General features: G+C 49.7%; 1 protein-coding gene across 2 annotated transcripts; it reads left to right on the top strand.

Annotated features, from left to right (window-relative positions):
- Positions 1 to 869: 869 nt before the first annotated feature.
- Positions 870 to 22470, top strand: SHISA4 (shisa family member 4). 2 transcript variants are annotated; one of them, XM_006258788.4, is made up of 6 exons: positions 870 to 1056; positions 13830 to 13998; positions 15485 to 15618; positions 16317 to 16496; positions 17453 to 17520; positions 21547 to 22470. In XM_006258788.4, exons 1-5 carry the CDS (start codon positions 978 to 980, stop codon positions 17497 to 17499), a joined length of 609 nt encoding a protein of 202 aa, XP_006258850.2. In that variant the 5' UTR covers positions 870 to 977; the 3' UTR covers positions 17500 to 17520; positions 21547 to 22470. The 2 variants fall into 2 exon arrangements, with proteins under 2 accessions (XP_006258850.2, XP_006258851.2); XM_006258789.4 differs by having other exon boundaries at positions 871 to 1056; positions 22141 to 22470.
- The last annotated feature ends 692 nt before the right edge of the window (positions 22471 to 23162 follow it).

Below are 23162 nucleotides of genomic sequence, written 5' to 3' on the forward strand. Positions count from 1 at the left end.
GCTGATGGTGAGGGGGCCGTGGCGAGTGGCAACCACCCGCAGGTGTTGCCAGCAGTGTCGGTGGTGCCTTCTTGCAGGGGGCACACCACTCCGCTCAAGGGGTGCACGTGTACCCCCTACGCATCACCAGTGAGTTGGGGAATGGAGTTTCTCTTGCCCTTAGCCAGCTGCCACAGGAGCAAGCCTGGGAGGAGTCCCCCATTTCCATAAAGCAGGTGTGTAGCTGAGCTCTGTACCAGACTTGTAACTTGCCCTGTCCGCAGCGCATTACACCGGGCTGCACCCTCTGCTACGCAACGCCAGTCACATCCCTCCCGGTCGGGGCAACGAGCCACACTCGAGCTGAGCCAAACGGGACTCCGGCAAGGGCAGGCTCCAGCCCCCTGGGACGCCAGTTGTCCTAGGGCAGACGGCTGCCCTCCCAGAGCCGAGGGGCAAGCAGGCAGGCAGGGGCTGGCGGGCACTACTTCAGGACGGGGCAGCTGCCGCCCAGGGGCTTGCGATGCCTGGGGAAGGGGCCTTTTTTTTAAATTAAAATATATTTCTCTATATAGAGTTATGTATACACATCCTCTATCATAAGCTTTCCATCACACATCTTGAAACCCGCAGTTCCTACTACACTGCTCCAGGAAGGGGGTGAGGGGGCAAGAGCAGGGGGTCGCTGGGTGGCTTCCTGCCTCCTTGCCCTCCTGGGAGCAGGGCCGAGGGAGCTGCCGCGGGGCGGTGCGGGGGAGCTGCCGGGCCCGGGTGGTGCGCTCCGCTCCGCCCGGTGGGCTGGGCGGGGCGGGGCGGGGCGCGGGGCCAGCTCCCGCCGCTCCTCGGTGCTGGAGGCGGCACCAGCTGCCGGGCGGGCGGGGCGGCGCGGCGCGGCCGCCACACGCGCTGCCCGAGAGGAGCGCAGCCGGGCACGTCCCCGGCGGGCGGGCAGGCAGCAGGGGCGGCCCAGCGCCGGGAGCCGCAGCCGGAGCCGGAGGATGGGTGCCGGGGCCGGGGCTGCCCGCGCCGCCTGGCCCGTGGCGGGGATGGTGCTGTGCAGCCTGGCCGCCTCCCTGGGTAAGCGGGGGCGCACCCCGGCCTGCCCTGCCCTGTCCTTCCCCGTGCAGCTGCCCGGCGCGGGCCCGCCGGCCTCCGTGCGGCACCTGAGGTGCGCGGCTGGGCCGGAGCCGGCGTCTCTGCTGGGTGCCCGGGAGAGCAGAGCCGAGCCGGTGCCCGGGGCGAGAGGATGCAGGGACGCTTGTCCTGTCCCTTCCTCAGCGCAGCGCTCGTGGGTTATAGGCGACCGCCCTGGCGCTTGCTTTCCCAGCTCTGTTTTCAGGGCCAATGTGGCGTATTACGGCTTTCCCTTCCTCTCGGGGGAGCAGGGAAGACGCAGCAGAAGGTGCTGTGGGTCCGCCTGCTCTGGGGTGACCGGCGTCTGAGCCAACCCCTCCGCTCCCCTGTGAAATTGGGCTGAACGGGCTTGTCACTGTTCCCACCTCGCAGTGACTAGACCCACCAGCACAAAACCCGCTCTGTGGCAGGGCTTGTCCTGCAGGTGGGCCACGATGAGTTCCAGTTTCAAATACATCTTCAGTTTAGCACTGGATTTTGCCATGGCTCTTCCATAAACAACCAGCCAGAGCCTTACAGTAGGAAAACGGGTGCCCAGTTGAGCCTAAGATGCTGTTATAGTCTGTGTCTGGGACCTTCGGAGTGCTCTGGCTCTTGAAGTAGCTCGGTAGCTGTACCTTAGCGAGCTCTGCCGTTCCCTCCATCAGAGAGGATGACCAGGTTTGCCTCATCATGGTGCAAGCGTGGTTCCCTCCCGCAGTGATCTGTCTTCTGTGCTGATAAACATGGGCACGCTGCTCGTTCGGGCTATCTCTGCAGATCACTCAGTATTAAAAGGTATCTCTTGTTTGTTATCAGCTTTGCATTCTGTTTGAGAGCCTCTAGCTGAGGCTGTATTTGGCTGCACGTTTCCTTTCTTCCCTCACTTCTCTAATTCAGCATCCTTCCCATCTCTAGCTTTCCTGTCAGTCTTATAATTTGAGTTGACAGCAGGATTGAGGAGGAATTCGAGTTCGTCCTAAACGCCAGTAACAAACAAAAATATAGAAGTACCGCCTCTGGTTTCCCAGACCAGTTTTCTGAGGTATAAGTAGTAATCAGGCAGCTAAAATAGTTTTGAAAACACTATTCACTGCTATGTATCATTTGTTTATTTAAAGCTGCAAACTGGCTCTTTCTTTTCCTTTAGGGATGGTGTTTTCCGTACTAAACATGACTAATGTCGAGGACTTTCAACAAACTGAACTTGGCCATTTGTGGGGGGGGAGCAGCTTTCTGTGCACCTGAAACTGGTTTGTGGTGTGAGAACTGTTGTTTTTTCCCCACCCAGATAGCTAAAAAATAGCTTTGTTTCAAAACTTGCCAAATACAAAAGGGTAAGCCGGCACTTCCTAAGTGTGAGGATCTTTGCTTCTGAGAGGGCAAGAGTTCTGAATGTTTGCAAATTGTGGATGCAGCCTCTGTCCAGGCAGGCATTCAGATCTAGATCATTGTCCCTAGAGCAATGGTCCTCAACCTTTTTAGGCTCAAGGCACCCCTTGTTAGACTCAAGGCCCCCTCAGAAAATGTCAGCTCTTAGCTTTCACTTGTTTTTTTGACTACAGAAAAATAATAGAGCAATTGTTCTGTTGCAAAGAACTCAGACCACAACAGGTCAGTATGTTTTTGACACAACGGATTCCTATTTGAAATCTCTAGGTCTATCTGGTCAATCATGTTTGCACACCTACCAGTGCTAATGTTGTGTGGCATGAGAGGGGATCTCAAGGCATGCCAGGGTGCCATGGCATCCAGGTTGAGAATCACTGCTGTAGAGAGGCAGGTGTCAGTGCTTTAAAATCATACCCATCACTTCTCAAAATCGGGTGTGGCTATTCCCATCTACACTACTAGATTTTCCTTAATATCTGGTGACTTCTAGCTGAACAGATCAGAACTCATATATATGAACTGAAACCCTTGTGAGATACTTAAGTGTCATTCCTCTTATTTTATGGATCAAGAAATGAGTGGAGAGGACAAGCAGCCTGCCTAAGTGAAGTGGCAGAGATGAGAAGCCAGGTCTCCTGGCTCTTACAGCTGTCCTCTGGCTATGAAAGCAAGCTGCCTTGACTCGGGTCCCAGAGGTGATGGAGGCTCCAGGAACTTCACAATCTGAATTTTGGAAGGGGGGGAGGGGGGGCAGGGAGTTTTATTTTGGAGGGGAAGATTTTTCTCTAGGGTAGCAGTGCCATCAGTGAGATTAACAGGAGGATATATTTAGTTTTCTCCTTTCACCCGTTTATGAGAGGGAGTTTAGGGAGTTTGTGGTCATAGACTCTGCCATCTCCTCAGTGTGGAAGACCAAGCCTCAAGTATGTGCTGTATCTTGTCTGGAGGCAACTTGTGGGGGTGGGGCTCATAGGTGTTGTTGAATCTAAACCTGAGATTCTTGTGGTCAGTGGTTTTAAACATTTTTTCATTTGCGGATCCCTAAAAAATGTCTAATGGAGGTGCAGATCCCTTTGGAAATTTTGACTTGTAAGTGTAAGTATTCACATACTTTTGACTGATCACCCCTTTTGCAGACCACATGTTGAAAACCACTGCATTGGGCCACAAGGACTACAAATATATTACATTTGTAGCAGCCTACAGAGGATTGCCAGTGAGGAAAAATAACCTGGATACAAACTTTTATTAGAAACCCAAAGATATGTGATTACAGCAAATTGAAAAGCAAAAGAAAAATAAGAAGCTTTGAGTAAGGCTTGTTCCATGGTCTGCTCTACAGAAAGCTCTGAAGCAGGTGACAGTCGGATAATGAGCAGTTGTTATTTAGTCCTTTTCCCAACTCTGGGTTTTCCTGGGTACCCCTACATATCCTTCATACCACAAAGCAGCTTATGCATAAATTGCGCCTGTTTTCATTATTTCCTTTTGCTACAAATTGTAGTATTCATTCATGTGATTGGAAGTAGTTAGAAGAAAGAATTTAAGAACTTACTAAGTAGCAGTAATGTCATATTAGCATCTCAAGAAATTTTTAAGAACAAGTTATGCAGACATTTGGCTGGAATGGTATAGTTGGGAATGATCCAGCCTTGATCAGGGGCCTGTATTATATGACTGTGTGAGGTGCCTTCCAGCTCCACTTTCCTATGACCCTATAATCTCATTGTTATGCAAAAATGCAGGTAGGATGTGGTAGGAACTGTGCATTTCCAAGAATTCCCTCTCAAGCAATTCATCAGTTCTGCATGTGTGTGCATTTGACTGTCGCTTGTTTACTGTTCTGTAACTTGTTTTATGACTATGAGTTCAATGCAGAGCATCTGTTTTGCTTACTAGGCTTTAAGGAAGGCCTACTAAGTCCAGCTCTTCATTGACATTTGGCCACCTGTTCTCTGTTTGTGTTATAGCGGGGATGTCAAACATATAGCCTGTGGGTCATTGGCAGTTGAAGGCATGTGGCCTGCTGCATAATCTGGGGCTCTCTGGCCCCTCTGAGCATGGCCATTGATGGTGAGTTTGGATTGCTGCTGCCATCCCTAGACTTGCTTCCCTGGACTTGCTGCCCCCTTGTCACGGTTGCTGCTGCTGTGGTAGCCACAGTGGCAGCCCTCATGCCCTGAGCTGGATCCAGACTACAGGGAGCCCTGTGGTCTGGATGCAGCCCAGGGCCCTGGGTGGCTTTGACACCCCTGGGTTATAGCAGTGCTTTTTCATACAGTGACAGTCTGGCTTTTGGGTCTCCGTGCCTGTGCTGAGAATGGTGTGCTGGAGGATACACCCTGCAGATTGCACTATGTGAGAGCTCTGATCAGTCCAGGGAATGGGAGAGCTGTTCCTAATGTGGAGGCCAGTGGGTGGCTAGTTGAAAGGGAGGCAGAGTCCTGTGGTAGACAGGGAGAGAACACCCCAGGAAATGGTTGAGAAGGACTGAGGTAGGGTTGAGTCTGGTCCTGATTCTTATCATCTTTGGCAGAAAAGATTGGAGGACAGGGATCCAAAGCAAAGTAACCATTGTGGAATAGTTGCTTTATTCTGGAACAGTGTGTAGACCTGGAATTACACTGGTAGGGCTGTAGTGGTGCAGTCATTCTGCTATAGCTATGTTTCTCGCTTTCTCCAAGTAGACAAGATTTTAGAGAGATGCTTCTCTTCTTGCAGTCTACCAGCAAAAGTGCCAGGCAGAAGGCCCTTCGCTGCAGAAGAGGAGGGGTTGCTGACGGGGACTCTCTGGCCAGGTCTTTGTGATTCCCTCAGGTCCCAAGTTAATCGCCCTTTAGGTCATGCTACAAAAGCAATTTTTCTCTTGGGCTTTGTGAGGCTGCAGAGACTGGGATTCTGCAGACTGGCAATTGGGGTTGATTTGTTGCAGTACACTGATGTTGTTGCTGTGTTTGAGCTGATCTGGAAGGAAGTATAATCAGAGAGAAATAGGCCTGTAGGCTGGAAGAGACCCAAAGAGGTCACCCCATCCATTAGCAGTAATTAGCAGTCCATTTAGTAAACTGGACAAGCACTTTCTTATTAGACCATATAATTGTCATTAAGCACAGAAGGCCATACCAGCTGGCTTTAGCCCAGTCTGAGGGAGCTTTCCCTGGAAGGGCAGGGGTACTTCAGTCTCCACGAACCAGGTGGCTTCTGGCTTTCCATGAGTCTTCCTAGACTAGAGCAAAGCCCTTTTTTAGAAGCGGGAATGGCTAACATGTTTTAAAATTGAAGCATAGACACAGCAAGCTGTAGCTTTCAGACAAATGACATTTGTCTCATACCAGGATTTTAAACATTAGTTACTGGTATCAAATCTTAAAAAACAAACAAACACTTTCCTGTAGTGAGGAAAAGACCTTGTCAGCATGTGTTGGTGCACAAGTGGACTCAACACCAGCTCCAATATCACTTGTGCACCAACACACACTGACAAGGGCTTTTCCCCACTATAGGAAAGTGTGCTGGTTTTTTGGGTTTTTTTTTTTAAAGATTTGATAAACTAATGCCAGGCATCTCTCAGGTAAAACTAATCTCTACTGTTGGTCTCTTGCTGGGTTGGGTTGTATTCATACCAGTGTCCTCCAGTGTAAGGGTCTGTAGTTCATTAGCAAAGTTCTGTGGCTTGCAGTCCCCATCAGTACTTGTGACTCCTTCATGAAGGTTGCTTTTTTTTTTTTGGAAAAGGGGCAATGATTCCCTATTCCTTCACCCCCCACCCTTTGCTCCCCCCCTCAAGATGGATGAAGCCTGAGTTAATAATAAGGATTGTGGAGGACAGGGAAACATTGACACCAGGCAGTTGAAGAGCTGGGCTGAGAAAGCACAGTCTTCTGGCTTGCAGCTCCATGCTCTTTCCTGTAAGTGACAGGAATCCTTTTGGGACTGCCCCTTTCCTGGTGTGTCCAAGGCATTTTACAAGCTCTGGGCAGGCAGGAAAGCACTACCAAATACCTTCAAATCCTGCAGCCTACCTTGGCTAATTCTGCACGAGGAAACTCTTCACCTCTGCAGCCAGGAGTTTTCCTGTAATGCTGCTTAGAGATTCTGCATCTACCCCTAACTTTAAAGCATCTGATAAACTCAGAAGTTCCCTCATCCTCTGGCTGTTATGGAGAGGACAAGGGCAGGGGTTGATACCTGCCCTTCCCCATTCTCACCAGAGAGAAACCCCCTTCTGACAGAAGCAATAGACTGTAGCAGAAAGGCTGTAACAGGAACCCTTGCACTTGGTGAAGTCATTTGATCCTGTCTCTGGGAAGAGAAATTAAATACCAGTCACCAGCACCCAGCCTTGTATGAAACAGGCCTTAAAGTGACCTGCAAGTGGGAAAAATGTTTAGATTTTTACAAGTACTGAAGAAAGCTGGGGAGTTTTCTCCAAGTGGGGCAAAAGGTTTTTATATATATATATATATATATATATATATATTAGAAACTCTGATTGTGTACTTGGGAAGTCTTTGGCACAATGGGACAGCTGGTAACATCATATCACAGTGCCAGAGCCATGAATTTTTTTGTGACATTGAGGGCAGATGATTTTTTAGTTAGGTTGTTTGAACCTCTGCTCAGGTTTGATAACTGGGAAACACCTGACCAAAAAAAATGCAAAGGGGTCTGTTGGTGAGATAGGTTTGCCCTTTCAGAAAGAGCTTGCAGCCAATATTTCTAAGACTCCTTCAGGTTTTCCAACAAAATTAGGGAGGTGCAGACTTGATAAGATTGATATTTCCAACCTTAAAAATAATAGTTAAAATCCAAGCAGAAAAAAATTTAGACCCTTCCAGGCCATCTTTTTACATCATCCTGAAACAACACAGGAGAACAATGCGGGCACAAATGATTTTTGCTTTTTCACTGCAGGGCACTTATGGGCAAACTCTCTGAAACTTTTGGGTAGCCTTCCTGTTTTGTGGATACAGCATTTATAGATCCCTCTGTTCTTCAGTCCATCCATTGCAATAAGGGATCAAACAAAGGCAATCCATCTTTCACCTGAAGTTGCTGCCTTTGGACTGTTTCAGGCTTTGTGACTATTTGTCATTTGTTTGCCAGGATGCAGCTATTCTTACTAAGGCTGATAAGGTGCTTTCTTTCCAACTGCAATAGTTTATACTCCATCAAGCAGTTGCTTCTGGCTCTGGAATGTCTCAAGCTGGTTATCTTCTCTGGGATATGCTGTCTGGGGTGGGGGGATTAAAAATTCATTCCACTGTTGGGATTGTGTTCCAGTGTGGAGTCTCTTCCCAACTGCCAGTTTGTTAAAGAGTGGGTGGTTAACCTTAAAAGCCTGATCAGGGCTCCAAAGCTGAGAAGTCCCTGCACTTTAGTCCACTGAGGAACAAGGTGTGATGTGGAGGGTTTATATTACACAGAAGGCAACAGGCATCTGTCTGCACAGCAGCTCTGTCCCGGAGAAAATATCACTGTGTTCATAGACTGTGTTCTGCAGTCTCCTCTTGCCTTGATTCAGAGAACGAGCAGTCATTTTGCCAGTTATATTTAATGAGCTTCAGAGTATATTGTACTGGATGCCTTGTGAACATCAAAGGGCTGGTCTCTGTTGCAAAACTCAGTTTGGATCAGCCTTGGCCAGAAACCGAGCTTTACTCAGATTAAAGAGAGGCAGCACCTTTGTGCCCCAAACACTGGGTTTTCTGCTTTTTCTTCCACCTGTGCTGGTGCTGCCAACCTTGTCTTACTGCTGTGGTTTCTGGATGCAAAGATTTCTGTCCCTGCTGCAAACTGCAGCGCACTTTCAGTTCACCACAAACAGCAGCAGATTCCCTGTCACTTGGTGCCTTTAATCCATGATGCATCTTTTTAAAAGATACTGCAAGTCAGTCACGAGAAAGGTGCCCACGAGAGGCATCACAGGATGGGGCTGTGGCTGATAATTGCCAGAAGAAATGATCATGGACTCCTCTGCCTCTGAACCACTCAGCCGGCCTTCTGGGAGAACTTCTCTGTCCCAGGGACAAAAGGCAAAGTCCCTGGGACTCCCATAGTTTGCTCTCTTACCACTCCAGAGATGCCTTTGTCACACCATAGCTCTTCAGCAAGCAATGAAACAGCGCTGCTCCTGGGAGTGATTTTCATGGACTGCATCAGACTTTGCAAGCACGCTTGAGGCTGCTGCTGTCAGACATCAATGGGCCTTCCAGCAGCTGCTCACTACTCAGAGAACATTGCAGCCCCTTTCTGAGTGGAGACCAAAGGAAGCTGCATGCTGAACTGTCATGGGAATGAATGTGGGGCTGGCACTGACAGATTAGCCTGCATTGATTGTTGTATCTCATTGCTGCCCAAGTCTGCCCTGGAATGGGCACCATTCTATTGTTGCCACACCACATATTCAAAAAATCTCAAGGAGTTTGGCTCTGTGAGATCCTGATCCTGAGCCTGGCAATATGTATTGGGTTCTGATTTTGCCCTCAGTTTTTAAGCCTTTAGGATCCACTCCTGTCCTGTTTCCAAGCCTTTCTACATGAGTGAGAGCACTTAAAACATTCTTTTTATAAAATAAAAGCTGAGATCCTTATGTGGTCCTGCGATTCCAGGATCTGTGGCTTTAAAAAAAAAAAGTACTGAATATTGTGAGGCTCAGAATAAAATAGCAAATTAGGGATGCTGCAATTCATCCTGTATCCTCACCTGAGATCTACTGTAGGCAGCTGTCTGGGATCCTTTGACTTCTGCTGTGAACAACATGGAAAGTTTTGTGTGTGGACAGAGGATGGTTTAAAAGGAATTGTTGATCTCTGTCTCAAACTAAAACTTGAGTCTAGGCAACCCCTGACACAAGTGCCAGAGTGTGGCATGCAAGGCATTTTGCTTGGCATGCCTTTTTCTTTAAAATATATATATATTTTTTTTTCCCCATGTTCCAAGCCAAATCAAGTCCAAACCCTTGAGTCAATCCAGAACCATAAGTGGCCATACAACTGGCAAGCATCTTGCACCCCCACCAGGGGCTTCAGATATTTCCACCAACTTCTGGCAGGCATCCTATGTGCAGGCGCAAGCCTGGAGGGCTTGGGGTTCGGATACCCCCAAGTTTTGCCTGCCCTCAGTCAGTCAGTGGGTAGAGTGGCAGCTCTGTTATGCCCTCCTTCTTCCTGGCTTTGCTGATTTTTCTTTTGTTTCTGAAATGGAAGTTGAACTGAGCTGTATCCCTTGGGACTTGTGGGCAGGGGTTAGACTCTTAAGTGCGTTGGTGTGGTGGAGGCTGAACTGAAAATTGTATTTTAGATAGAGCCTTGTAGCTGTGACACTGAGCCCAGTGCTAAATTCAGCCACTGCCTCTAAAAGGGTAGTGCTGAGAATGACAGAGTAGCTGGGGGAAGCTTAATTCTTAGTTTCCTGAGCCCTGTGCATGGACAGTCTTGGCCTTGGCTTTGCAGATCCTGTCCTTCAAACGGGATAATATCATTCTTGCTCTGTAGAAGGCCCTAAGGGACCTATTGTAATGGAACAGGAGAGTGGCTGCTGTGCCTTTCTCTTTTTTCTGTTCATCTGACACAAGCTGAATAGGGGTGGGGTGGGGAAAGTTTGCTACATTACTGGCTATGGGTCCATAAAGACTTCCATGGTCTGAGGATTGGAAACACTGGGAGATTGCTTTTTCCCCAAGGCTTTTCTTGGCCTTGAGGGTTCCTCAGGAGTCCTTGTCTTCTGTTCTAAATGGCTGTTTCCTCTATGCCCCCTTCTGCAAATATTGGGCTGGGATGAGCTGTGCCTAAGGCAAGGGTACTTACCAACTGGGGTATCCTGGAGCCAGGTACTGTCCATGCAGCTCAGAGCCGGGTTCTGAGCGATGGTACAGCACAGTGCAACCCTCCAGCAGACACTTGGTTTTGTTCAGAACTGGGTGACAGGCTGCAGGCCCTTGATGCCAGCAGTGCAGAGAGAGTGGAGGTGGTTGCCCTCTGGGAGGGCAGGGTAGCCACATGCACATGAATACAAAGCTGCTGTTGGCAGTGAAAAATGGTGTGCTGCATGAATCTGCAAAGCCCTGGCAATTGGCAAGAGCCCTGGTTGGCCCTGCCGTCCTGCTGAGGTACCTTAGCTACAGTCTCACAAGCACAAGGTAATGCAGACATTCTCTCCCGGGGGACTTCTCTGCTGCATCCACATGGACAACTACCTTTGGAATTCACAAACAAAGTGGATTTTCCTTAAAGTAATGAAACCGATAACGCATAACAGGATAACAGGATCTCATGGAGTTCAGAAGAGGGGCTGAAATTTTTGAGATAATTGGCTCCAGCCTAGTCTGACTTGAGAAAAACCAGATGGGGATGCTAGAGGAATTGGAGCTGCTTTAAAGGGTGTGCATGTCTGTATGGTAAACTCTTTCAACTGCTTCAGTTATTACGTCTTTCCATACCCTGAAGCAAGCAGAGCTGTCAGCCCTTTAATAGGCCTGGCCTTCTGTCACAGTCAGTGGTCCTGATGATTTTTGTGGGCTTTTCCTGCACAGAAGAAGATTATCAGCTGGAGTAAAGGAAGCACTACTCACAACAGACTAATTAATGCAGGAGGCTGGCCTTGTAATGAGAGTGGGATTGCTGATATTTTTGTCATTGACAGCATCTGAGCCTGAGTCAAGCACTGATTAAAGAAAAGCACATTCACAATCACACTCCTGGTAGGAATAAAGCATCCAGTATCAGGTGTCTGTCATTCACCCTCCTGATGCAGAGTGCATTTGGCTCATCTCTGAGAGGCACTGAGGGTCCTCTGCTGTTGGTTAGTGGGTGGTGGTCAGCATTTCATGTGGGGAGCACAGTGTAAGCAGCCAAGTGTGCTACCTCCTGGGTACCTAGCAATAGTTATGCTGAACCTTTAAAACTCCTCCTGGTAGATTTAAGGACTCATTCTGATCATCTAGTTTGACCAAGCCAGAGAACATTGCCCAGGGAGTCCTCTTAGAAGAAGAGTTGATCTTTTAGAAAGAGCCAACCAGTCTTGATTCAAAACCCCCAAGTGGTGGGGAATCACTCATGTCTTTGTTAAGTGGTTCCACCAGATAATCACTTTCCTTGTTAAACATTTGCTTTTTGTTCCTACTCTGGAGTTCTTACTCCAGCTGCACCTTTCAGCCCCTGGATCTTATTCCACCTTTATTAGCAAGATTAAAATGCCTCTACTATCAGAAATCTCTTCCTAATGGTGTTTGTAGGCAGTAATCAAATAACCTCTTAACTTTCTCTTGGATCAGCTAAGCAAACTGAGTTTAAGTCTCTCAGCAAGATTTCCAAATCTGTGCATTTTAAAAGTAGCTGTATCAGCTCTGGGTGCATCTGGGGGAGGAATCACCCGTGTTGGGGGAATTCCAGCTGTCTTCACCATCCACTTAAAAAGAGAGCGAGCTGCTGAATCCAGCTCCTAGGTGACTGCTGGCAGCCATGTCTGTGAGAGCTGCTGCACTTGGGTCACTGGGTGTTTCAAGCAACTATTGTGCTGGAAACCTGCTACGACTTTGCTTTGTGTGGCTGATCTCTGTGTTTGACATCCTGGTGCTGCTGATAGGAAATGCTGTGCTCCTCACTGCAACTCTGGGGCTACTGCTGGCAGGCAGGAAGGTGGAATGAGGCTTGTGCTGCTCCTGTTTTGAGTCCCTCTGAGCCAGGCTGTTAGGCAAGATCCTTGATGTTAGGGCCAGAGGGGCTCTTCTGATCTAGTGAGGACTCTTGCCAGCTTTTATGAGATGACCCTCTTGGGTCCCTTGGCTTGCTGCTCTGTTCTCAGACCCTTGCCCCAAGGGTGGTGTGATGAGGTGCGGCAGGGAAATCTTTCCCATTTGTCCTTCCCCTCAAGCAAGCTATGGGTTTCCTGTTTCTCTGAGATGCAGGGCTGGATCCTTTCCCTGGTACCTCCCCGTGTTGCTATCCAGCTGTCACAGCCTGTTCTGCCTGCTCTGCTCTTCTTAGCACCCGCATGCAGGAGGGCAATGGAAGGCTCCTGTTTGCTCCCTATTATTGAACACTGTGTTGAGGCAGTGACTTGGTAGAAAGCACCCTTCCCTGAGTCACCCTCACCCCCCAAAGTCAGACCCCACCCAGTGAAGCTGCAAACATCCTGGCCCCGTTTGCCTTGAAGCACTACTTATAGCCTCCCAGATGGCCATGTGAAGTCCTTGTCAGCTGTGCCAGCAAGAGGCCATAAATAGAGCAGGCACCACAACAGCAGAGGCGTTCTTGAAAGAGGAGCCGGTTGGTTCTTGCTGTGGGTGGCATGCTGCTGCTGCAGTGCCAGGTGGGTAAAGGTGACTCAGAGCACCTGGAAGGGGCCCTGCTGTCAGCCCCATGCTCCGGCTCCCAAAACACAGGGTTCACAGTTGCAGGTGCTGAGGGCTCGTTGCCCTGTGAATTCTGAGATTTTGACCCCTGGCTTAGGGTTTTCTGCATCTTTAGGGGCTAGTAAATCTCTTCAAATGTACCCTGTGATTCTATTGCATTGAAACATAAGGGAGGTTGCAAGGCTGGTTCCTACAAGGCCAGTAGACATGGAATAAAATCTCAGAGGGTTTGTTAATTAGGAGGTGCGCTGGGGGTTTTGCCCCTGTATGCAAGGACAAGGGGCAATACAGGAGTAACTCATTCCAAGGCTGTTACCGTGCCCCCCCTCCCCCAAATTTCCCATTGCTCCTTGTCCTCTTGGCCACAGTTGCATCTAATTGCCACCCTGCTATCACACATGTATCATAGCCAATTCCCCAGCACTTTCATGTCATGGCCAGAGCTGTGGGAGTCCTTGGAAACCCCCAGGCCATTAGGCAGAAATAAATCCTTCCCACCAATCTTGCAAAATCCGGTGTTCCAGGGAGATCTGGAATCTGTGTTCCTTTAGAACCAGGAGCTGCCCACATCCGCAGGAGGGGTGAGGAATCAGGCTGGCCACCAGCCTGGCAATAGCTGCCTCTGCAGCTCTCCTCAATTGGTACCTCAGTCTGTGGAGGGAAGATCATGGCTGAGATTTATAATCTCTTCTTGGATCCCTTATGGTGGCCCCATTTCTTGTGCCAAGACAGTCTCAGTGCTCAGGTAGCAGGATGGTGTTACACTTCTTATAGTGTGTTTCTGTGATAACTTTGCCTCCTGCAGTGCTGCTCAGCCTGACTGGAAGACGTGGGAGGTCAGGGTGTGATGAGGGAAGGGCCAGAGGCACTAATTGATAAGGTAGCCTGGAGCTTCCCAGTCCTGCCTGCTTCTGATGCATACCCTTGTACTGGGGGTGGATGGTGGAGTGTGCAGAGGCCACAGGTTGATGGCGGGCTTTGTTCTCCACAGTCTCAGCGGACGAAGACTGCCTGTGGTACCTGGACAAGAATGGCTCATGGCACCGTGGCTTTGACTGCGAGTTCTCCTTTTGCTGCGGCAATTGTTACCACCGCTACTGCTGCATTGACCCCATGAGGCTCATCACGGAGCGGCAGCAAAAGCACTGCCTCGCCTTCAGGTGAGAGGACCACAGAGCTGGGTGGCCCCCCTGCTCTATTCTACCCTTCTTCCGCCATCAGAGCTATGATTCTTCTGCATTGAAGCATGAGGGAGATGGCACTCAGCTTCTTGCCCCTTGTGAGATTGGCTGTACTCTGGTGCAGGAAGAAGACAGTGCTGCTGGGTGTAGGGCATCAGTCCTAGCCTATGATCAGCTACCCTTATTTCCAGGTTTTGGAGATATACAAAGGCCTTATGTGTGGGACATCTCAGCCCCTGTACTAGCTCCATTTAACTACTTGGGTGCTGACCATGAGCATATCTGAGTTCCTTTCACAGCAAAAAGTTAGTAACAAAAGAGCAGCTTTCTCTTTCTTTCCAGCATGGAGGAGCCGGGCCCTGGCAGGTGCTTGGCTGGGGCTGAGTCTCTGTGTGTTAGGCAAATACTGTTGCATGTTGTCTTGGGTGCAGTTGCACAACCTGGGCCTGACTCATTGCATAATCTCCTTCATTTGCAAGGTACCTTGTTTGTTAACAGCTACCTGGCTCTAGGGGTCATAGTTGTTGAGAAAAGTGATGGTGGCCCTAATACAGTGTGTTGTGGGTTATGGGCAGAGGATAGATTTGTGAGAATATGGTCATTGGATAGGGAGCCAGCACAATACAACATGGGGCATTGGGGACTGTGTTTATGGTGGTCTTTTCTGCTAGGGTGGCATGATGCTGTGCTTTGTTCTAACTGAAACTTTTCCTAGCAGATCTGTTTGAGATTAGATCGGAGATGAGATGGGGGAGGAGATTTTCTGGCAAGACAACAGGGGAGATCATTTGTATAAGTTGTTGGGGTGGACTGGCTGGACCATGGCTATTTTGGAGATGGGGAAGTGGATACATGATCCTCTGGGAAGGAGGACATCATGTGTAACTGAACATGTAGGTAGTGATTGTCTGACTGGGGCTTGTGTTGTAGGGAGGAAGCATTTGGCCAAGGGTAAGGGCACAAGTCTTAGCTGCTCCATAGTAGGGACTGAGAGGAGACTAAGTGTTTTCCACCGGGAACAGCTCCAGATGGGTTGGGAACTACTGCAGTTAACTTCTCCTGAGCCAGGCATGGGTCACTCAAGCACTAAGTCAACAGGAAGGAAGCTGGGAGAGGACTGAATGCACGAGTAGCTGGATGGGCTGGGAAGGAGCTGTGGGCTGGGAGAGCTGTGAGTGGGGAAATTGTGATATGATAATAGCAAAGTGAGCTTGTGTCTGATGAAAGAAGGCAAGCAGGGTTAAGGTTGGAGGCAAAGAGTACAGTGGGGAGGATGGAGTTGGTATGGATGGGGGTAGTGAGAAAGGGGAGGGGATTTGGATGTGGATCCTGGAATGTAGGGCTGAGTTACTCCCTTCAAGCTGCAGGTCTGTCTTCATGTGCAGCAAGCAGCTGGTATGAGTCTGTGCAAAATCTGCTTAGTCTCTTGACCCTGTCCCTAACCCTTCCTGCTTGTGCCTCACAGCCCCAAGACCATCGCTGGTATTGCCTCTGCTGTGGTCCTCTTCATTGCCATCGTTACCACCATCGTCTGCTGTTTCATGTGCTCCTGCTGCTACCTGTACCAGAGACGGCAGCACATGCGGACACCCTTTCAAGGTAGGAGCTGGGGCTGGAGCCAGCAGGACCTCTGGAGGAGGGGCGGAGGGCACCAGGCTGAGAGAGCACCTGCGAAACATTGTCTTATTTTCTTTGTCTCTAGTTCAGGGGAAGAGTTGGGGAGTTGGTGCATGCATGGAGAGTTGTGGAATAAATGAGCACTGTCCTCTATGTGCCCTGACTGGGTGGGATCTTGTGGGGAAAATAGTGTCTGACCATGTAATTAAAAACTGCCTCACATGCATGCACTCCCCACAGGGAGGAATTCAGATGGCACAGACTTTGCCTGATGTTTGAGCACTTGATATCACAGCCTCAGACATGTCTTTTTCATAGCTTTTGTGCATGTAATGTCTCTGGTTTTAAAGAGTAAACTGACCCCCCTCATGGGAACTCTTGTCATTTCACATCAGGTCAACACTCCCCCTGGGCCCTCAGCAGCACTGGGAGCTTTAGATCTACTGCGCAGGCCCCTGTCAGTCAAGCTTATGAAGTTAGTGGCACCAATAGTGGGTTATCCCCTAAAGGGCCAGGGTAGTTTAGGAGTCTTGAGGGAGCTGTGGGGGCTTTCTGGTGGATCTCTTGGGAAATCTCAGGAGGAGATTGTGCTGGAGTTTCCCATGAGTGATTGTTTGCTGCACGGAGGCACACTGTGAATTCTTTGGGCTGAGAGAGATCACCTTGTCTTTGTCCCACAGGCCAGGAGATCCCACTGTCCAGCTACCCAGCTCAGCCCCCAGTTATGTACCATATGGATCCCAAAGCAGGACCCATACCTCCACAACCAAACTATGCACCAGTGGCTGTTTATCCGCCCACAGCCCCCTCTGCACATTATCCGATGTATCCAGCAGGCCCCCCACAGTACAACCCATCAGGTGAGAGTGGGAATGACTCTGAGATTTCTTCTTTGTCTCCCAAACCCAGGGTTTGGCATCTGTGACCTGATCCCTCTGTCCAGAAGGGTTCATGAGCTCCCATTGTTTTTCATAGGGTGAGATCAGGAGGGGGTGCTTGGGGAGAGGGGAGAAGTTTCTTCCTTGTGGTAGGGGCGCTCTCCATGCTTTCTGGTCATCTTTGAAGACCTGGCTTCATGTGACTGTCCTCTGCTCATGGATCTGCTTTGGCCCCCCTTGCACTGTCTTTCCCTGCTGCTCCCTGGGGTGAGCTGCCCCAGCTTCTGAGTGCAGGGCTCTCACCAGTCCCAGGAGAGCAGGCCTCCAGAGTCTGGCCTCTTCATTTGGCAGGAAGGCAGCAGCCCTAAAGAGGCTTTCTATGGGGAATACCAGTCAGTTAAATCTCACCTGAGGACCAGGTCTTGCTTTAAGTCATGGTACCCTGTACAGGTTAAACTCTCAAGGCTATCAGATCTGTGAGGCCTTCAGAGTTATCCTGTGGCGGTGGTACTTGGGGAATGCCAGCTGTAGCATATAAGGCCAGGCTCAACCCTGATTTCCTACTTCAGGATGCAGAAGTCAGATGTCCTGGCTCTGTGTGGGACTGGGGGTGACTTGGGGGCCTGCGTAGCTTGGTGCCAGCCTGCTGGTTGAGCAGAGATAAGCTGAGGCCCTGGCAATCGGCACAGAAGGGACAGGCCCCTCACTTGGGGAGCTGGGACTAGAGCCCACACCTTTGGCCCCCAGACATTGGCCTAATCTGCAGGCAGCTCCTATAGCAGGTCCCATTGTGGGCAGGGCTGGCACAGCTGAGAGAGCAGTGTCTCCCACCATCTGCAAGTGCCTTAGTAGGGCCTTTCCTCCTCTATAGTAGTAGGGAGTGCTCTCCCCTTCGCTCCAACCTGCTGAATGACACTGTCCCTTTCTTCCTCCCACAGCACCTCCTCCCTACGTCCCTTCACAGCCAATGTACCCTGGAGCCTGAGGAGACCAGAGAGAGACTAGAGTAAGCACATTTTCTCCAGGCCTGCAGCTTTGACGGCTTCTCTGCTGCATTGTACATGTGTATTGTGCTGCGTTGCCAGCTGGCCCAGACCTGTGCATGGTCCCCAATGCCAGCCATTTCTCATTGTCCCATTTTCCACCTCACCAAGTCATTTGCAAAGAGCAGGACCACAGGCCCTAAACACCCCTCTTCCTCCCTGCTTTACTGAGGGGGCTCCTGGCTCTCCTTCCTGCCTTCCAGGCCAGGAAATGACCACAAGATTTCCAGCACAGGATCAGGTTTTCCAAGCTCTGCCTCTGGCTTGGACCTTGCCTATGAGGGAGGGGAGGTCTCTGGGGAAAGCCTTCATCATCTACTGCTAACAGGGGCCTGGGTTGCTCCCTCCCAGGGTAACATTAACCCTTTAGATGGGGCCCTGCCAGCCCTGATTGCCAAAACAGAGGGGTTGAGGAGTTCAGCTTGGGGCAGCGAAGAGACCGTGACCCACAAGAGACTGTGGTCCTCCCCGTTCTCTCAGTAGCATTTCTTTCAGAGGGCCCAGAGTGCTCAGCATCTGGATGGTGGGGGCTCTTGGTTCTGGTTAGTGCTGGCATGGCTCTGAAGCTGCTTCCCGCCTCATGCTGAGTATGGGCATGGGGGAGGGCTGGTGCTGGTGGTACTGAGGTGGTTGCAGGTATTCTGCTGCATCAAGCCTTCCTGTTCCATCAGAAGAATCATTGAATGTAGGACGGGCGACCTTCTGGGTTTGCAGGTTTTGTCATGAGGCCCCGAGGGGCTGCAGAACAGCCTCCCCCACAGTGTTCCCTGCTCCGGGGAGTGCCCCAGCCCTCCGGGCCACAGGGACATCCATGGCAACTGTCAGATCACCTACATTTAACTTGGATCCTCCCCTGTTCCCACTGAGCTCCATCTCCATCCAGGTTTCTCCGCTGAGTAGGGCCACACTGAAAAGGCAATAAGGTTTGTGCATGGCGTGGGATTTCCTCCTGTTCTCTCACCTCCCTGAATGCCATCCTCTGCCCAGGCTATTGGCTCTTAGGGGCACTTCCCTCTAACCCCCACCCTTGGCAGAGAGTCTAAGGTAGCTAATTCTCCCCCACAGTCTCTCTCACCCCCCATGCTTCTGGTTCCTACCAGTTCCCCCTTCCCAGAAGAGGATCCAGCACCTTCCCACCCTGGTGGGCCTGTGTTCCTTGCATTTGCCCACCTGAGGTGGCCATGACCCTGCTGGAGTCTCAGGTGAGCTAATGGGCTCACCAGGTGTCCCTTTGCTTCCATTCCTTAGCCGCTTTAACAGGCCATATCACCCTGTGGGCCACAGTTCTCTGGCCTGGCAAGGGAGGTGGTGTTTGGAGAGGCCGCAGTACATACATACAAACACAAAGGCAGTACTTGTGCGAGGAATGTGCTGCTCTAATGCAGCTGCACACTGGCTCCTTTGTGGAACAAGCTCCCTGTGCTGCAGCCCCCTAGGGAGGCTCCCCATGAGCTCAGTCCTCATGGGTAGTGGGGTCAATGGCCTGATTGTGAGGGGCAGCCTTACGTTGCTGGCAGGATCTCGCTCTCAGAGCAGGGGTCAGCTCCTCTGCAAGGGGTCGCAGGGTCAGAATCTGATTTGCCCCAGAGCCAGGTCTTGTAGGTATCCTGGGCATTGTTCTCCCAACATGTGGGACATGAGCCTGGTGCAAAGGCCCTTCTGTCTCCAGCTGCAATAGGAGGGACATCCACAGGGCAGGGTGGGGGCTCATGTGGCAGTGACCACATGAGGGTTTTGTTGTGCTGTTGCTGGATTGACCAGGGCTTAACAGGCCGCCTCCTGTTGCAAGAAGTCCCCTTTGCCCTAGAAGAGCACATGGGTAGGGACTGGAGCTGCTGGTACAATCATGAGAGACATGGGTGCTGGGGACAGTGCACTGACCACGTGGCAGCCCCTGCTGGTTCCATGGTGCCTCCCTCACCAGGCCGAGCAGGCTTCTCTCGCTGCTTTTGGAGTTAGGGAGTCGGAGTTGGGAGCATCAAAGTTCTGCTCCCAAATGCCATGTGGCTCTGGCTCTGTTGATCCTGTGACAATCCATCATGGTAAGCTGGGGAACCCCCTGCTTCCTGCCTCTGGGGAGTTGTCATTGCTGTACTCTCAGTGATCTGTAGTGAGGGTTGGGGCAGGCTTGGCCCCAAATGGCTTAGCGGGTAGTGGCCAAGTGGCTCATACCTGAGCTGCCCTGGGGGACTGGACTGGCAGCTTCAGCCTATCCTTCCGGGGGGGATGATGAGACTTTCCTTAAGAACCCCTCACATGCACTCATCAGCCTCATGCTTCCTGACCATGCACCTTGGAGAGGGGGAGAGGACACAAATATCCTACTCAGTAGGGCAGGCTGGAGAAAGGCTCTACCTCTACTTCTGGTCAGGCTGGTCCCTTCCCAGTCCCGTCAGCTCTTCTGCAGGCTTCAGAGAGCCTATGGAATAAGCAGTAGGTATCAGTTGCCACCTTGGCTGTAACACCAGTGTGTTGGCTCTGAGCAGTCCTGTCCTGCTGTCTGGGGTTACTTGGGTTCAGGGTCGTGGTGCCTCCTATTTGGGTTCATTGTATTTGCCTTGTCCCTAGGACTGGTGGCAGGACAGTGAAGCAAGGAGTGCAGTATTTGCCTTAATGCCCTGCCCCTATCTCCTGTTTCCATGAATCAGACCTGCTGCCCTCTCTGCCCCTGCTGCATCAGATCCTGACCTTGGCAAGGCTGCTGTCCCATCAGTGGCAACACTTGGTCTTGATGCCTCAGAGCAGATACTCTACTATGTAGCACTGTCCTTTGGTTATGTCCTGCCCTTAAGCATGGGGCTGTCCCTTTTCCTCAAAACACAGCTGAAGAGAGGCATTGAGCTGCCCTGTTACCCTGCATACAGTGTATTGGGCTGCCCTTTCACAGTGTGGAGTCTGCTCTTCCTTGCTGCCCTGAGTCATGCAACAGCTGAGGCCATGCTGTGTCCTAGCTGGAGACACACATGCTTCTGTCCATGTTCCCTGAAACCTGTGGAAAAGCTGTAAATAGAAATGAGCTACCTTGTTAAATGTGGTAGAGTGCTTTGGTGCTGACTGCTGGCCACAATGTCACACCCAAGTTAGGATGTTGCATCTATTCCCAGTGGCAGTCCACTGCTCTTCAGCTTGAGGCCAACGTGCATGCCTCCAGTGATGCCCTCTACTGGGCTAAACTTAAGTTAGAGCAAGGATCATTATCATCATCATCCACCCTGGCCAGCTGCCTAAATCAAGCCACAGGATTACACCCATTGGCTTCTGCATCAGGACTATACCTTGTGGAGGTGCTAGCAGTGGATCCTGAACTTCATTGGTTCCTGTGCCATCTTCTTTAAAAAAAAAAAACTGATTTGAAGTGAACTGATGGCATATCAAGCTCATACCCTACCAGTGAAGCTTGTGGAGCCTCCAGGCTAGAGCATATCTAGAAAGATATGCCTGGCCTTGATTTAAAGACTGCAAGTGATGCACTGTGCCCCAGGCATGTTGTTCCAAAGATAATTATTCTCTCTGTTTAAAATGCACACTTTATCTAGTTTTAAATATTTCTAGCTTCTGCTTCCAGCCTTTGGACGTTGCTTTGTTTCTTCTGCTTTTCTAATGAGCTCACCACCAGCAGAACATTCTCTCCCCCGCAGGAACTTGTAGACTAGGCCAGCTCCTAAGCTGTTCTTCAATAAGCTAATGGAAACAACTCATTGGTGCTGACCTCTCATCACTCTTGTCCTTCTCTTCTGACTCTTTTCTAAGTTTTCAGCATCCTTTTGCAAGGGAAAACAGTGTTTTAGTCATAATATCATGCCACCTACCTGCCTGTACCACTCAGGATTCCTACCTTTACATCCCAGGATTATGGGAGCCCTCTTAGGCACAGCAACACAGTAGAACCTAGGCTCATGTTCAGTTGTTTCCACCATGACGTTGTAGGCACTGCTTTCTGGGATACAGTTCCCCATCCTATAAGTGTGACTGACTTTCTTTGTTCCTAGATGCGTGATGGTGCATTGACTGTATGAAACCAATGTAAGGTTGTGCTTAACAACACTCAACAAACTGGATCATTCTGTATCAGTGACCTGCTTTCATCATTACTGACCAGTCTGCCAGTGGTTGTGTTGTCTGCAAAATTATCCAGCAATGATATTATTGTTTCTTCTGTATCATCAGTAGAGATCTAGAATAGCTTTAGGCCAGGATCAGACCCCTGCAGGACCCCACAGGAAACGTTCTCGCTGGTTCAAGTTCTTCATTAACAATAATATTGTGAGATCTAGCAGAGGGCTGGGTAGTTTTGCACCTTATAGACTGACTAAAGCAGAGATGCATAAGGTTTCATTGATCTACCAATAGTCTATTTTCCATCCATTTAAGATGGACTGTAACAACTTTGTTTTGTACTGTTTTTTAATCAGAATGTTGGTCTAATTAAAAGGTGGTACTGAGTTAGACTCCTTACAGAGATCAATAAATACCTAAATTTGTAATCCCAGTAAAGAACTACCATATTTGTTTGACAAGACCAATTTTCCATGAAAATCAGTTGAATAATGTTAACTTAATACCTCTTGTTTCTTTATTGATAGGATCCTGTATCAGCTGTTCCATGCTTTTGTCCAGGATCAGTGTTAAGCTAACCAGCCTATGGGCATCAGGATTGTTCTGGTTTTTTTTTTTTTAAGTATCAGCATATCAGTTTTCTGGAGTTGTTAAAAAATTAACATTAGCAATTTGGAGAACTCCACAGCCAACTCCTTTAAAACTCTTGGGTGCAATGTATCTGGACCTGCTGATTTAAATTTATGTAACACAAGTAGATGGTATTTAACTTTTCTTCTTAATTCCTGTATTTCATTCTTTTGTGCAATATTGATACGTTGTGCAGCGTGGCTTTAAATACAGAAAAGAAATATTTATTGATGTCCCTACCTCTTTTACATTGACATTGTTAATCCCACTGTCTCCAAAGAGTCTCAGGCCTCTGCCATTGTAAAGATCCTCTTTGTTCCTAATATATTTAAAAATTCCTCCCAGCTGTCCTCAATAGCACTGGCTGTGGCTTTACCAATGATCTGTGGCATTGCATCCATGCTTACATGTCTGCACAGTACCCCCTGCTGTCCAGGCAAACTTAATGCATACCTGTGCCGTTGTGTGAAGGAGCTACGCCAGTTGTACTGACTCACTTGTCTACTGCTGGATGGCCCAGAGTTTATCCATTTCTGCCATGCAGTATCCTGGATCAGCTATTGAATGGCCTAGGCTGATAGCCTGTCTGTCTCTGGTAACATGGCCAAAAGCAGAAGCTTCCAGGAGAGACCACCTTGCACCACACTGGGAAATGTCTTCCCCATGCCTTTTGGGGATCAGTTTTGTACCTTGAAGCTTGAGGGTTCTGGGCTGTAGATCTAAGGGGCTGAAGTTTCCTTCCTGAACCCCTTAGTGAAGCATCTGTGCCCCAAAGGCTTTGACTATGTTGCAGTGACAGGTCCAGGGACTTGAGCATGCCTTACTGACCCAAGTCTGCAGGCACTGTCCAGATCACCAATGTCATTGAGGCTGCTCCAGGCCTGTCTCCAGCACCTACTCTCAGGCCTGCTGGAAACCA

The sequence above is a fragment of the Alligator mississippiensis genome, chromosome 14 (assembly GCF_030867095.1).
Source record: "Alligator mississippiensis isolate rAllMis1 chromosome 14, rAllMis1, whole genome shotgun sequence".
Classification (NCBI taxonomy): domain Eukaryota; kingdom Metazoa; phylum Chordata; order Crocodylia; family Alligatoridae; genus Alligator; species Alligator mississippiensis.